Consider the following 17582-nt stretch of genomic DNA (forward strand, 5'->3'; position numbering starts at 1 on the left):
ACACACACACACACACACACACACACACACACACACACACACACACACACACATACATACACTTCAGTCTTATCTTATGTATCATACAAGGCAATATAGTACATTATTCATTCCCTTTGGCCCTTATAGGGTAATATGTTTCAGGGAAGCAGCAGGAGCAACACAAACATACATCAATGAATGTACAGACTCTTCATCCATCCCTCTCACAGCTCCTATAATAATCAATAATGTCATTGAGGCCACTCAGGTTAGTAGGCATGTGATGGAGGTGGTTCGGTAATGAGTAACCCTTCCCGGGACCTGAAATCTTAGCACCTCAAGCTCATGCCTTTAGCTCAGCGGGCTAACACAGTCATGTGGCATGCAGGTGCCCTGGGTTCAAACCCAGTCGACAACAAGAGACAAACAGAAAGAGTAAGAGGCCGCAAGAGAAAGAGAGAGATAGTAAGACAAAATTAGTGAGTGAGTGATTGAAAGAGTGAGAGGGAGAGAGAGGCTTTAAAAGGCCAGCTGTGTTATTAGTCTCCAGTTTTCATATGGCCTTTCAACACCCTCCCTTTCTCATTTATCTCTCTCCTCCTTACTGCATTCAATGCCATTATTTCATCAATTATCCCTCACTTGCCAAAGGCCCATTGGAAATGCTCTTTCTAAGTGAGGACATCGAATTGTGTCTTCTACACATGGAGCCTAACAAACACACAACACAAACACATAACATGTCAATATATAATGTACACAAATGAAAGAATACAAATGATGTGTACATGCACACACACACACTGAGCCTCATTCTGTTGTCTTCCTCACTCAGGCGTTCTCTTGCTCTTTAACAGCCTTCCCACAGTCATTATTAATCTATTCATTCTTTCCCTCCCTCCCTCCCTCCCTCCCTCCCTCCCTCCCTCCCTCCCTCCCTCCCTCCCTCCCTCCCTCCCTCCCTATGTATTTGTGTCCCTCCATGGATCCACTCCAACACATGTTTCTGACACACAGAGGGAGACAAACGAGAGGAGAGGACAGTGACTGACAGGGTCTGATACACTCACACACCTGTCAGAAACAGCCAGCCCCATCTCAATGCAAGGCTAAATTCTACAACACAGCTCTCTAATAGATACAGCGCTCCGTTCAAAGGGGAGAGAAAACTTAGTTAATGATATAATGTGGGCTTGTGTGCATGCTGACTGGTGTGTGTGTGTGTGTGTGTGTGTGTGTGTGTGTGTGTGTGTGTGTGTGTGTGTGTGTGTGTGTGTGTGTGTGTGTGTGTGTGTGAAAGTGAGAGAGAGGAAGTGATAGAGACAGAAAACAGAGTGAGCGGGAGGAGAGAGAGAGACATTCAGTATTGATAGATAACTAATGTTGTGTTGCTTAGTGAAGGCCTGTAAAAGGGGTATGGGGGAGTAGGGAGGGGGCAGGAACAGGGATTGTATACTCCTATTGGCCATGAGGGGGGGGGGGGGGTATTCTTATTCTACAATATACTGTTATGACACTGTGTAACATTAATACATGTAGCTAGACCAAGAAACTACAATCATTGAGTTGTTGACTAGCAATGAGCTGTTCAGAGAGTAGACTGCAGCCGCTGGCCTCCCTCGACCAGGCAGCCAACCCAGGAATTCTGATTCCAGATCAGTGCAGATGACCTGCCTCTGCTCTCACCAACAACACAACCATGACTGCAACTGATCCTAGATCTGTCAGACCGGAGTCTTGGCAGCCTGCTTCAACCAGAGCTCAGCACTGCTTCCTCTCCCCCATCTCTTCCTCCCTCTCTTTCTCTTCCTCCAGCGTAGGCCAGGTGTCAGCAACAACAACATGGACTTGTTGGGGAGAGCTCTGCCAAAAGAGTGCATAAGGGAGTTTTGGCAGGGCTGTGGATGGAGGGATGGGTGGATGGATACAAAGGAGGAGGAGAGGGCTGGTCAATAAACACCTGAGGATAAATAGTCTGCCAACAGAACACTGCTGCCTCTTTGTTTGGCGGAAAGAGGGAGAGATGAGGGGGAGAGGAGAGGAGAGGAGAGGAGAGGAGAGGAGAGGAGAGGAGAGGAGAGGAGAGGGAATGTTAGTCTATATTAGGCTACATTTAGAACACAAACAAATCACCCTAAATTCCTCCAAAATGTGGGAGGAAGAGAAGATGGATGGATGAGAGGGAGGACAAGGACACAGTTCTCTGGAGGCTGTGGAGCACATCAGTCTGTCACTGCCTGAGGGGGACACACACACAGTCACACACACACACACACACACACACACACACACACACACACACACACACACACACACACACACACACACACACACACACACACACACACACACACACACACACACACACACACACACACACACACACAGCTTTCCTCAGCGTGCTCCCCCATCATCAGATGATTTCAGGGTAATAATTAATACAGTGAGCTGAAACACAGGAGTCATTACTGATACTCTGAAACTAATGCAGGTGGATAATTGGTATGACATAGACAAGCTGCAGTAAGCTTTCCTGGAACACTTACTTTATAACATGATGCAAAAGCTTTGCTAAAGACAGTTGAATGTGAATGGTGTGGGCTCGGCTAGGTTAGCATAGTGAGGATGGGGGGGGGGGGGGGGGGAGTTGCAATGGTGCCCAGTGTATTTGGGCACTGCCAGCTGTGCCTTTCCCTGAGCCCCAGTGGGGCTGTGCTGGGTGAGAGTGTGTGGTGTGTGTGCGTAGATATGGGTGTGTGTATGTGTGTGAGTGTTTCATTTTATGCGTGCGTGCCTGCCTGCATGTGTTCAGCAGTCCCCTTAGTCCCCCTCAGTCCTGTAGCAGCAGAAAGAGAGTGAGCAAGTGCCCCTGGCCAGACAGCCCTAGTCTATCCTTATCTCCCTCCCCCTGCTGCCTAATGGAACTGCTCTCCTCCCTCTGCAAACACTTCAAGGCAAATATTAGTAACCAGTGATGCACTAATCAGCCACTGATTGTGGTCAAAGCCACAGAGGTATTCAATAAAATAACTGATCTCTTCCTCCCTCGCCTATCACCCCTATTCTCTCTCTCACTCTCCTTTTCTCTCCTGCTCTATTCCCTCCCTCTCCTCTGTGCATTTAGACTCTGTCTCTCTTTTTTTCTCTCCCTTCCCTCTGTTCACTTGGTCTCTCTCTCTCTATTCATCCTGTTCACGAACCCTCCCTCTTTCTTTCTCTCCCTCGTTCTCTCTCTCTCTGGGCAAAGTGCCAGCCTCTCTTCCTGGCGCTGAGCCAGCAGCCCCCCCCCCCCACCCCCCTCTGATTGATGGCCCCTCTATTTGGGAAGAGGAGGAAAAGAAACCAGAGAGAGAGGGACTGAGGAAAGGAGAGCAGTAAAGCACACACACGCACAATGCAAGAAAAACAAACAAACAAACAGAGCAGAACAGAACAGAGCACACACACACACACACACACACACACACACACACACACAGAGAGATATTGACACAAAAAATATTGAAATGCTCTCATAAAAGCAACAGAGCCCACCATGAGAGGCATGGAGCATTAAGACAGAAACACAGACAGCCCCCGCCATACACACACGTTTATCCTGTACATACGACTAATACAACTTGAAACACACACACACACACACACAAACACACTCCCTCTCTTACTAAACCAGATATAGAGGCTCTGTCAAATAAACAGGAAAGACATACAACACTCTCATTCATGCATGTGCACACACACACACACCCACGTACAAACCACACACACAAGAATACACACACATAAAATATACACACACAAAACACACATAGAGCGGCTCTTTAGCAGACAAAGAGAAGCCTTTACGGGACATCTGTGAAAACGCAGTCCTGCGGGCAAATTTCTGCCTGAGTCCCAGAGTTAGGGTTATTTTTAACAATATCTCTCGTAGGCTCCCCAGCAATATAATGCGCTTACCCATTACTCTGACATTCATATTCACACACTGCCAGCTTGCCAGCTTACCAGCTTGGGCTGACAGACTGCTACAGCTTTAAACTCCTGTCCACCACAAAGCAATTATACAGTACACAACTAGTCCCACACACTGGCCACACACATACACGATGGCAATACACGCACACGATGCGGAAGCGCACATACACCTTGGTAGTACACATACACAACTCATTTTTATTTGTGTCTGAAAGGCACTGGAGCGTCCCGTTCACCGTTGGGGGATCTACACAGACACACACACAAAGCAAACAGACACACCACGCAGGAGAACACAGACGTTAGATAATGCTTTCGGTCTCACACATATATATGAACTGGCATGCATGTGTGCCCACACACACCTATAGACACACACACACAAACACACACACACACTCGTTCATACACAAAACCCAAGCAGGGCATCTGTAGCTACTCAGTGGACTTTTGATCGAGTGACAAACCCATTAGGCTAAAAGGCTAGCTCCCTGGGAATGAATCACTCTCTCTCTCTCATTCCAACATGATTACATCGCTCTCTCTCTCTGCCTCATTATTCACAAATGAGCTCTGTTACACATGCATGCACTCACACACTCCTACATCAAAGACACACACACAGAGCACATATGCTATAACATGTGCAAAGAGGGGTTGATCACATCAGTGATCACACACACATGCTGTGCACACACACAGACACACACACCGAGGGACGTTTGACCCGTCCAAAGCCTCCTCCAGCTGACCCACATACACCCCTCATCCTAATCCAGCTCTTTAAATAAACAGAGAAAAAAAGCACTGAACCCACTAAGATCAAGCCTGGATTAAAGGATGGAGGAGAGGAGGAGAGGAGGAGGTGATGGTGGTTAGAAAGAGGGGAGAGAGAGAGACCCAATCCTATTACAGGCAAATCAGTGTGTTGGAAATGAAGGCATTAAAGCAAAGCCCATCTTCATCTCTCTGCCACACAGCTCTGGATTCAGGTTATAATGCCATCTTCATCTCTCTACCACACAGCTCTGGATTCAGGTTATAATGCCATCTTCATCTCTCTGCCACACAGCTCTGAATTCAGGTTATAATGCCATCTTCATCTCTCTGCCACACACAGCTCTGGATTCAGGTTATAATGCCATCTTCATCTCTCTGCCACACACAGCTCTGGATTCAGGTTATAATGCCATCTTCATCTCTCTGCCACACAGCTCTGGATTCAGGTTATAATGCCATCTTCATCTTTCTGCCACACGCAGCTCTGGATTCAGGTTATAATGCCATCTTCATATCTCTGCCACACACAGCTCTGGATTCAGGTTATAATGCCATCTTCATCTCTCTGCCACACACAGCTCTGGATTCAGGTTATAATGCCATCATCATCTCTCTGCCACACACAGCTCTGGATTCAGGTTATAATGCCATCTTCATCTCTCTGCCACACACAGCTCAGGATTCAGGTTATAATGCCAGCTAAGCACAACCAGCCGAGGCTACGTATTAATATGCATTATATGTACACATAGAAACATAGTCTGGGCAGACAGCTAGCGGTAATTAGGCATGAGCGAGCAAACACGCACACACACACACACACACACACACACACACACACACACACACACCACACACACACACACCACACACACACACCACACACACACACCACACACACACACCACACACATTTATTATGCAGACACTAGAGCACACACATTTTGTAAACCCTCTCACTCTCTCTCTTTATCTCACTCACACACACAAACACTCAGCTAAATGGCGTCCAATAGAATAATGTGTGTGTGTGTGTTCATTCTGACCCAACTCTGACTGTTGTTCTGGTCTGGGTCTGGCACTGAGGGAACAAACAGATAAAGAATGAGCATATAATGAGAGGTTTGTCCTTCACTCTACGCCAGATTGCTGTGAACCTCTCAGAGGAACGTGTCTGTCTGTCCGTTTGCATATGCCTGTCCATTGCTTGTCTATTAAACCTTATCCTTGTATCCAGCATTTCCACACCTTGGGCAAATTCACAATTCCTAACACGCACACACTTCTGTAGGCCTAGCACTGAATATATAACTAGCCTTCTGTAGGGCATTATCACTTACTATATCCACTGAGCCTTCTAGACCTGACTGAATATATACACTGCCGTTCAGAAGTTTGGGGTCATTTAGAAATGTTCTTGTTTTTGAAAGAAAAGCTCATTTTTTGCCCATTAAAATAACATCAAATGGATCAGAAATACAGTGTAGACATGGTTGATGTTGTAAATGACTATTGTAGCTGGAAACAGCTGGTTTTAAATGGAATATCTACATAGGCATACAGAGGCCCATTTTCAGCAACCATCACTCCTGTGTTCCAATGGCACGTTGTGTTAGCTAATCCAAGTTTAGCATTTTAAAAGGCTAATTGATCATTAGAAAACCCATTTGCAATTATGTTAGCACAGCTGAAAACTGTTGTCCTGATTAAAGAAGCAATAAAACTGGCCTTCTTAGGACTAGTTGAGTATCTGGAGCATCAGCATTTGTGGGTTCGATTACAGGCTCAAAATGGCCAGAAACAAACACCTTTCTTCTGAAACTCAGTCTATTCTTCTTCTGAGAAATGAAGGCTATTCCATGCGAGAAATTGCCAAGAAACTGTACTACTCCCTTCACAGAACAGGAAAAACTGTCTCTAACCAGAATATAAAGAGGAGCAAGAGGACAAGTACATTAGAGTGTCTAGTTTGAGAAACAGACGCCCCACAAGTCCTCGACTGGCAGTGTCATTAAATAGTACCCGCGAAACACCAGTCTCAACGTCAACCGTGAAGAGTTGGGATGCTGGCCTTCTAGGCAGAGTTGCAAAGAAAAGGCCATATCTCAGACTGGCCAATAAAAATAAAAGATTAAGATGGGTAAAAAAAACAGACACTGGACAGAGGAACTCTGCCTTGAAGGCCAGCATCCCGGAGTCACCTCTTCACTGTTGACGTTGAGACTGGTGTTTTGCGAGTACTATTTAATGAAGCTGCCAGTTGAGGACTTGAGGCGTCTGTTTCTCAAACTAGGCCCCAAACTTTTGAACAGTAGTGTACAGTAGAACTATGAACAGAGTGCCCTGCAGGCCAATATCCTTGAATACAGTATATCACTAAATATAGTATGTAACTAGCCTTCTGCAGACCCTTGACTTTTTCCACATTATGTTACGTTACAGCATTACTCTAAAATGTATTAAATTGTTGTTGTTATCTCATCAATCTACACACAATAGCCCATAAATATAAAGCAATAACAGTTTTCTGTATTCAGGCCCTTTACTCAGTACCTTGTTGAAGCACCTTCGGCAGTGATTACAGCCTTGACTTTTCATGGGTATGATGCTACAAGCTTGGCACAACTTTATTTGGGGAATTTATCCCATTCTTCTCTCTCAAGCTCTGTCAGGTTGGATGGGGAGCCTCACTGCACAGCTATTTTCAGGTCTCTCCAGAGATGTTCGATCGGGTTCAAGTCCGGGCTCTGGCTGGGACATTCAGAGACTTATCCTGAAGCCACTCCTTCGTTGTCTTGGCTGTGTGCTTAGGGTCGTTGTCCTGTTGGAAGGCGAACCGTCGGTCCAGTCTGAAGTCCCGAGGGCTCTGGAGCAGGTTTTCGTGAAGGATCTCTCGGGACTCCTGACTAGTCTCCCAGTCCCTGCCGCTGAAAAACATCCCCACAGTATGATGCTGCCACCACCATGCTTCACTGTAAGGATGGTGCCAAGTTCCCTCCAGAGTGATGCTTGGCATTCAGGCCAAAGACTTTCATCAGACCAGAGAATCTTGTTTCTCATGGTCTGAGAGTCCTTTAGGTGCCTTTTGGCAAACTCCAAGTGGGCTGTCATGTGCCTTTTACTGAGGAGTGGCTTCCATTTGGCCACTCTGCCATAAAGGCCTGATTTGGTGAAGTGCTGCAGAGATGGTTGTCCTTCTGGAATGGTCTCCCATCTCCCCAGAGGAACCCAGAGGAGCTCTGTCAGAGTGACCATAGGGTGCTTGGTCACCTCCCTGACCAAGGCCATTCTCCCCTGATTGCTCAGTTTGGCCGGGCGGCCAGCTCTAGGAAGAGTCTTGGTGGTTCCAAACTTCTTGCACTGTGTTCTGGGGACCTTCAATGTGCCTCGACACAATCCTATCTCTGAGCACTACTGACAATTCCTTGAATCTCATGGCTTGGTTTTTGCTCTGACATACACTGTCAACTGTGGGACTTTACATAGACAGCTGTGTGCCTTTCCAAATCATGACCAATCAATTGAATTTACCACAGGTGGAATCCAATCAAGTTGTAGAAACATCTCAAGGAGGATCAATGGAAACAAGATGCAGCTGAGCTCAATTTCGAGTCTCATATAAAGGGTCTGAATTGTTATGTAAATAAGCTATTTATGATTTTGCTTTGTCATTATGGGGTATTGTGTGTAGATTGATGAGGAAATGTTTTATTTAATACATTTTAGAATATGGCTATAATGTAACAAAATGTGGAAAAAGTCCATGGGTCTGAATACTTTCCAAATACACTGTATATTGCATACACTGTATACACGGTGTACAAAACATTAGGAATACCTTCCTAATATTGAGTTGCATCCGCTTTTACCGTCAGAACAGCCTCAATTTGTTGGGGCATGGACTCGACAAGCGTTCCACAGGCATACTGGCCCATGTTGACTCCTTTGGGTGGTGGACCATTTTTGATACACATGGGAAACTGTTGAGTGTGAAAAACCCAGCAGCGTTGCAGTTCTTGACAAATTTAAACCAGTGCGCCTGTCACCTACAACTATACCCGTTCAAAGGCACTTATATATTTCACCCATTCACCCCCATTCACCTAGTGCCAGGTTTCCTCCAGACGTGACGCTTGGCATTCAGGCCAAAGACTTCAATCTTGGTTTCATCATACCAGAGAAACTAATTTCTCATGGTCTGAGAGTCCTTTAGGTGCCTTTTGGCAAACTCCAAGCGGGCTGTCATGTGGCTTCTGCATGGCCACTCTACCATAAAGGCCTGATTGGTGGAGTGCTGCCGAGATGGTTGTCCTTCTGGAAGGTTCTCGATTCTATAAAGAGAAACTCTGGAGATCTGTCAGAGTGATCATCAGGTACTTGGTCACCTCCCTGACCAAGACCCTTCTCCCCTGATTGCTCAGTTTGGCCGGGCGGCCAGATCTAGGAAGAGTCTTGGTGGTTCCATACTTCTTCCATCTAAGAATGATGGAGGCTACTGCGTTCTTGGGGACCTTATATAGACAAGTGTGTGCCTTTCCAAATCATGTCCAATCAATTGAATTTACCACAGATGGATTCAAATCAAGTTGTAAAAACATCTCAAGGATGATCAATGGAAACAGGATCCACCTGAGCTCAATTTAGAGTATCATAGCATAGGGTCTGAATACTTATGTAAATAATGTTTTTCTGTTATTTATTTTTAATACATTTGCAAAAATGTTTGCTTTGTCATTATGGGGTATTGTGTATGTTGATGGGGAAAAACATTTATTTAATCTGTTTTAGGAAAAGGTTGTAACGTAACAACATTTGGAAAAAGGGAAGGGGTCTGAATACTTTCCAAATGTGCCTTATTTCACTGCATATTCAACCCCTGTACTGAGGCTTCGTTTGGACGCAGATCTGTGAGACTTCTGAGAACGTATAGCATGGAATATATAACTAGCAGCCTGCAGACCTAAAACATCACGTGTTGATATGACTTCATTTAGAATAAGTAAACCCAGTCTACTAGTCCTTCAATGGTCCTACATACAGTATCAGTGGTGCTCCCCTATCTTTCACCCAGCGAGGCAGAGAAGTGTATGCTGTGCTCCGTTAGCTGTTCTTTGATCTAAAGCTACCATAATGCCATAGCTGATCACTGATCACCATCTCCACGGCAGGAAGGGAGGGGAAAACAGAACACACACACAGATGGATAGTATCAGATCAGTTAGTATCAGATCAGTTAGTATCAGATCAATTAGTATCAGATCAGATAGTATCAGATCAGAAAGTATCAGATCAGAAAGTATCAGATCAGTTAGTATCAGATCAGTTAGTATCAGATCAGTTCGTATCAGATCAGTTCGTATCAGATCAGATAGTATCAGATCAATTAGTATCAGATCAGATAGTATCAGATCAGTTAGTATCAGATCAATTAGTATCAGATCAGTTAGTATCAGATCAGTTAGTATCAGATCAGATAGTATCAGATCAGTTAGTATCAGATCAGTTAGTATCAGATCAGTTAGTATCAGATCAGTTAGTATCAGATCAGAAAGTATCAGATCAATTAGTATCAGATCAGTTAGTATCAGATCAGTTAGTATCAGATCAGTTAGTATCAGATCAGTTAGTATCAGATCAATTAGTATCAGATCAGTTAGTATCAGATCAGTTAGTATCAGATCAGTTAGTATCAGATCAGATAGTATCAGATCAATTAATATCAGTAGCCCTGTTGGCAGCCGGCCCATTCCCTCCAAATCCTCTCCTATACACGTCCCTCCCCGATCAGTAGAAGCTAAAGGGACTCTTGACTCTTGTAGACAGCGAGTGACCGCGATGTCTCAATTAATGGCAGCAGCACATGAGATGGCCCTGTGCGTGAAAATGAGGAGAGTAATGGCACACGACTAGGGCTGGAAAGAGAGGAACTAAGAGCAGATACTGCTAAATGTATTCATGATTCATTATTCCTCGCCAGAGCTCAAAGCTCCCCTTGTCGTTTCTCGGTGCACTCTCGCTCTTTTTTTCCCCTTCTTTCACCCTCTCTTTCTCTGGCTCTCACTCATCCTTCCTCTCTATCTCTTTACTCTCTCATATCACACTCTCTCTATTTAACTCCCCCTCTCTCTCTTTTTTGCTCAACACCTCTCTCTCCCCCTCTCTTTTCACTGTCTCAGCTTTCCTTTCCCTTCTCCTGTGCCCCACCCCCCTCTCTCTCCTCAGCTGCTCTCTCTTCCTCTCTCTCATTCCCTCCTTCCCTTCCTCCCCTCCCTCTCCATCCCTCCCCTCTCCCTTTCTGGAGTAGTACAGGCAGATCTCTGTTCATGTCTCCTCTAAGGTGACAGTAGAGCTTACAGTGGAGCTCCGACTGCCTGGCTACTGGCTAACGGCCCCCTTTCACTACACACTCTGTGGTTCTGGATCTGTTAGCTTTGGATCTGTGGTTCTGGGGCTTGGTTTCACTGGGGCTCGTTCTGCTAGCCTTGGGTCTATCGGGTTCTGTTAGATCTGGGTCTATCTGTGGTACTGGGTCTGTTTGGTTCTGCTAAACACCATCAGACATTTTCACTGCTGTCCGTGATGAAGGTAGTAGAAGCCTGGAAGTCACCTTGAATGAAGGCGTCAGTCAAGTGGATAACGCGCCACAACGCTCACTCTGCAACAATGTGCCACATGTCTGTCAATGGCACATTAGCTGGAAATGTGAGGAAAAGACAGGGACATGGGGTGCCTGCCAGGACTCTGCTGCTCATGACACACCCACACACATATGCACACCACACACACACACCCTACTGTGACAAACACACTCTTTCAGATAGTACGAGAAATACTGCAATTCATGCATATGAAACGCACACACATAAGAGCATGTGTGTGTGTGTGTATGTGTGTGCGTGTGTGCGTGTGTGCGCGTGTGTGTGTGTGTGTGCGTGCGTTCGAGATCGAGAAAGCGGCTGATGTCAGGGAGGGCTGAAACGGATGGTGATTGTGGTGTTTGTCCTCCGCTGCTCCCTGTAAAGACCATCACTGAAGCAGACCAGACAACACACACTGTAATACTGACATACAGTAATATCTCTCTTACCTGTTTGTGCATCTCAATGTTCAGCCCGTAGGACATCTCATAGTACTGCAGAGAGAGAAAACAACAGTATTCAATGAGTATACAGAGGTAATAGATCAAATACTGTAGAATCAAGGGATCAATCATGTGTGTGTGTGCGTCTGTTCGTGTCCACATGGTGGAAATGTGAGTGTGTGTGTGTGTGTGTGTGTGTGTGTGTGTGTGTGTGTGTGTGTGTGTGTGCGTGTGTGTGTGTGTATGAGGCTGTTTGTCTCTCTCAGCGCCAGCGTGGGTGTGTGTGTGTGTGTACACACAGTAATGTGCAGTAATAACTTCCATCCAGGGCTGGAGAGACAGGGAGGATCAGTCATTGTGACAAAGCCAGTCTCAGTAGGCACATGAACAGCACCGAGAGTGAGGACCATCAAACCGGACTACGGACACTCGTCTCTCCTCTCTGTTTCTGTCTCTTCTCTCCCTCCCTGAATCTCTTACTTTGCCTCTTTCTCTATTTGTCTCTCGCTCTTGATCTCTCTCTCTGGCGTATCTGTTTCTTACTCCGTCTCTATTGCACACAAACACACGTACCCTCTTCTTTCTTTTGTCCATCTCTGAATCCTCTCCTCTGGCCCTCTCCTCAGCATCATAAAAGCCATTTTATTTTCATGTCCTCCCTCCACCATCTCTAATTTTGTTTTACCATTCTTATTAATTCACTCTCTCTCTCTCTCTCTCTTGCTCTCTAACCATTCTTAATAATGCTCATTCTCTATCTTTCTCTCTATCATAATAGATACTGTAAGTGGTGTACCGAGGACCAGTATGTTAATGTAGTGGTATAAGCCACTTCACAGAGCAGTCTGTATAGAGGAATAAGGACTATGTAATGATGTTGTAAATAGGCTGAAAGACACTGTATAAGGTTCTATGGAGAACCAACATGGCTGGACCCATGCAGAGAGGTGAACAATGTGGGAATGGAGTACTGTATAGTCCACATGGACTTAGGAAAGATAGTTTTAAGGAGAATGTGTGTACGTATGAGTGTGTGTCTGTGTGTGTGTGTGGGGGGGAGGGGGGGGGGGTGAATTTATGTAAGATAAAAACATGATCTTTAGCCCCAAACGTACTGTACTGTGTTACTACAAGGAATCCAACCAACTCAACCACACCAAATACATGTAATCTTTAAACAGTCCATATTCTCATTCACCTTATCTACACTCGTTCATTTTCATGGTGTACATTCCTATAACACTGCTCCAGACATGCTATTCCAAGGCCCCACTGTATCATTCTCAGTGATATAAAAGAATGGCCTTAAAATACCCATGCAGGTTTATGATCTCAGGTGAAAAACCAAGCTAAGCTAGCTAAGAGCCCCAACACTACACAACAGCAGCGGCAGGCAGCCACAGAGCAGAGTTGTAGCGTTGTGCAGGTTTGTCTGTTCTGTTTCTTAATGGCTTCATCTTTCCCTAGCTGCTTGCCTGCCAGCCCCCCTTATATAATCTCTCCCTCGTGTCAGTGCATTCTCATTGAGCGCCGTGTGTATAATCCCTGGTATGTTGGTGCGTGCGTGTGTGTGTGTCAGTCTGGAGCAGATTGTGCCCGGTATGTGGCGGATGTGGCAGAGGCTCAGCCCGGCGGAGAAACAGTAAGCCAGCCTGCTGACATCGCTCACCCAACCACCACAACGAGGAGGGTGTGTGGTGTGTGTGTGTGAGACTGTGTGTGTATCAGTGTGTATGAGAAAGCAACAGACAGACAGAACATGAGGGAGACAGAGAAAGGAGTGTGTATGTGTGTCGCAGTGATGTAGGTTTGTGTGTGTGTGTGTGTGTGAGGGTGTGTGAGGGTGTGTGTGTGTGTGTGTGTGTGTGTGAGGGTGTGTGTGTGTGTGTGTGTGAGGGTGTGTGAGGGTGTGTGTGTGTGTGTGTGTGTGTGTGTGTGTGTGTGTGTGTGTGTGTGTGTGTGTGTGTGTGTGTGTGTGTGTGTGTGTGTGTGTGTGTGTGTGTGTGTGTGTGTGTGTAAGGGTGTGTGTGTGAGGGTGTGTGTGTGTGAGGGTGTTGGGCCCTCAGGCTAGACCCTGCTTGGCTAACTAGTCCACAGCCATCAACAACATCCACCCCCTATCGGTCTCTCTAGCCTTTAGTCTGACATACAGACACACTGTCGTTTGAGCAACCAACTATAAAGCATTCCTTCACTTCATTCAACCAGCTGCAGCTCTTTTCTTTCTCTCTCTCTGCTGTTCATCTCTCGCTCTCTTCTTCCATTCATCTCAGAGTGTTTGCGCTCTCCTTTGCCCTTCCATTTCACTGTGAGTCATCGTGTTGAGTGAGTGTCAGAGTGTCTCGCCAGCCAGCCTGTGTCTTTACTATTCTGTTAAGGCAATCTCCAGACTTAAGAAGAAGCTTTGTGGAGTGCATCTAATCCAAGGTGATTTGGCTAAATGGGATGTGTGTAAGTGCCTGCACGTAGACTGCATTGTTCATCAGCGTCCCTCAGGTGTGCCTGTCTCTTCACTTCTCAATCTCCTCCCATACAGACAGATACTATCAGTGTGTTAGTGTAATACATTATTAGAAAGCACTTCTCACATATCCTTAAGACTAGCCAGATCTGACTTTTAGCTCTGCATTAACTCCACATAGCGAAGTAACTAAATCCCTAAAAGTAGATTTAGGACAGAAGGTCTTTACATCTTGTTTCATCATCAGAGTTGGAGAAATATGACCAAATCCCAACCAAAATGGATTGACCTTGGAGTGGCCTTTCTTATTGGGCCTACGAGGGGCTTATGTTGATGGAGCCCCCAGCAGCCGATCTTTGTGAATACGTGTGTGCTGCTGTGCTCCTCCATGTTACCAGACACTTCAGACAGGTTTAAGACTCTTAAAACAGCCACAATCCTCAGCTACATCTGGCTCCTGTTTTTTTCCCACTAAATCGTAAGCTCACAGTATCATATGTCATAGAGACCGTTAGCTTACCGGGGACCAATCATTTTACAATTCTATCCTCATCCCTCTCTCTCTCTCCCTCCCTCTCTCCCTTTTCCTCAGCCCTGGTTCTCTCCTTCCTCCCCTCCCTTCCTCTCACACTCCCTCCATCTCTCTCTCCCTGGCAATCTGTGACTTTTATGTTCCTGAAGAGAGAACAGTGTGTCAGGCTGAATCAGACAGATGAGTTAGAGGCTGAGAGTACTGCATTAATCCACCCGCCCTCTCCTCACACACACATAACACACACACCCCTCCCGCCTGCGGGGATGTATTGCACACACACACACGCGCACACACACAGTTACAGTGGATGAGTGACCACATGGATGGTCATTAAAACCAGACCCCTGCGGAGCCCCTCTATCTCAAACATAAGCACCACACACACATATTAAGACACACACACACACACGCCCGTCTACTATATTTGTCTCAGACCTGACACTGACAGACACCTCTCAGTCTCTTATTAGACAGTGAAACAATGTAGTTTTATTTAAAAATACACTGAGATTCCGAGAGAACTGTAAAATCTGAGCCCCATGAATTACAAGGCACCCGCAGACACCCTCTCCTGTGTGTGTGTGTGTGAGTGTGAGTGTGAGTGTGAGTGTGTGTGTGTGTGTGTGTGTGCGTGACCACCACTGTAGTTATACATTGATCATGTCTCTGTAGACTACCACAGTAGACTAACAGAGACGGGATGTATATAGTTTATGCATAAAGCTGCAGAGAGATTTAACAAAATGTACAAAACACCACAGCCAACCCCTGCTGCCTGCTTATACTTGTACCTCGTTTTATGGTGCCAACATTCCAATATGCTGCTCCAAATTAATCCTGATGTCTATTCCATGCTCAACATCATAATCATCATCAGCCAGGTCGTAAATCATTCCCTGGAAGTAGTACGTTAACGGGCGGGAACATCCCGTACCTTGTATTTAAATCTACAAAATAATGAATGATACAAGCAGTCTAAAGAAAGAGTGGGCTGCTGGCTGCCTGTGGAAACAAGTCTTAGTTTACATGACAGGCCTGTCTAACTACCTAAATATAGTCTTCTGGGTTAGCCCTACAGTGGAGCCACTGAGACCTTGTTACTTCATATTATTTACGTGTCTATGCTTACACTCTCTCTGTCTCTCTCTCTGTCTCTCTCTGTCTCTCTCTCTCTCTCCATCTCTCAATCTCTCTCTCTTTCAGCTACTCTCTCTGACTGACTGCCTCTCGCTAAGCCTCTCTTTTCATTTTTTTCCTTCGTACTTTCTCTCTCCTGAGCCCCTGTCCATGCCTTTCACCCTCCATTTCATCCTCCCTCCCTCCGTCCATCTCTCCCTCCCTCCCACTTTCTGTTCCTCCCACTCCCTTCCTCCAGATCCCTGCCCATACAGTAGGCATTAAAGCAACTAGGTAAAAATACTTTGAAGGACAACTTAAAATGTTTTGGGGGCTATCTGTACTTGACTATTTAAATATTTTACTACTTTTACTTTTAACTCCACTACATTCCTAAAGAAAATATGTCATTTTTACTCTCATACATTTTCCCTGAAACTCCAAAATACTTGCATTTAAAATGCTTAGCAGGACAAGACATTTTTTATAATTCACGCACTTATCAAGATAACACGTGGTCATTCCTACTGCCTCTGATCTGGCGGACTCACTAAACACAAATACTTTATTTGTTATTTGTTGTAGTGTCCCCCTGGCTATTCGTACATATCAAAAACAAGAAAATATTGCCATCTGGTTTGCTTAACACTGTATAAGGACTTTGAAAGGCTTTATAGAATTTACTTCTACTTTAGCTAATTAAGTATATTTAAGCATAGTGTTTTACTTTTACTAAAATAGTATTTTACTGGGTGAATATACAGTGTATTTGGAAAGTATTCAGACCCATGGACTTTTTCCACATTTTGTTACATTATAGCCTTATTCTAAAATGTATTAAATAAAATATTTCCTCATCAATCTACACACAATACCCCATAATGACAAAGCAAAAAAAAATCATAAATAGCTTTACATTTACATAACAATTCAGACCCTTTATATAAGACTCGAAATTGAGCTCAGCTGCATCCTGTTTCCATTGATCCTCCTTGAGATGTTTCTACAACTTGATTGTGGTAAATTCAATTGATTGGTCATGATTTGGAAAGGCACACAGCTGTCTATGTAAAGTCCCACAGTTGACAGTGTATGTCAGAGCAAAAACCAAGCCATGAGATCGAAGAAATTATCAGTAGAGCTCAGAGATAGGATTGTGTCGAGGCACAAATCTGGGGAAGGGTACCAAAACATTTCTGCAGCATTGAAGGTCCCCAGAACACAGTGCAAGAAGTTTGGAACCACCAAGACTCTTCCTAGAGCTGGCCGCCCGACCAAACTGAGCAATCAGGGGAGAAGGGCCTTGGTCAGGGAGGTGACCAAGCACCCTATGGTCACTCTGACAGAGCTCCTCTGGGTTCCTCTGGGGAGATGGGAGACCATTCCAGACGGACAAATATTTCTGCAGCACTTCACCAAATCAGGCCTTTATGGCAGAGTGGCCAAATGGAAGCCACTCCTCAGTAAAAGGCACATGACAGCCCACTTGGAGTTTGCCAAAAGGCACCTAAAGGACTCTCAGACCATGAGAAACAAGATTCTCTGGTCTGATGAAAGTCTTTGGCCTGAATGCCAAGCATCACTCTGGAGGGAACTTGGCACCATCCTTACAGTGAAGCATGGTGGGGACAGCATCATACTGTGGTGATGTT

At 45.3% G+C, this 17582-nt stretch overlaps 1 protein-coding gene across 3 annotated transcripts in view; it reads right to left on the reverse strand.

Annotated features, from left to right (window-relative positions):
* LOC139409191 (transducin-like enhancer protein 4) overlaps positions 1 to 17582 on the reverse strand; it is a 78549-nt gene that overhangs the window by 24742 nt on the left and 36225 nt on the right. For all 3 annotated transcript variants that reach the window (XM_071153994.1, XM_071153992.1, XM_071153995.1), the window contains exon 4: positions 11825 to 11869. In XM_071153994.1, the coding sequence (XP_071010095.1) occupies positions 11825 to 11869 (45 nt within the window). The remainder of the gene's footprint in view (positions 1 to 11824; positions 11870 to 17582) is intronic.

This window comes from Oncorhynchus clarkii, chromosome 5, assembly GCF_045791955.1.
Source record: "Oncorhynchus clarkii lewisi isolate Uvic-CL-2024 chromosome 5, UVic_Ocla_1.0, whole genome shotgun sequence".
Taxonomy (NCBI): domain Eukaryota; kingdom Metazoa; phylum Chordata; class Actinopteri; order Salmoniformes; family Salmonidae; genus Oncorhynchus; species Oncorhynchus clarkii.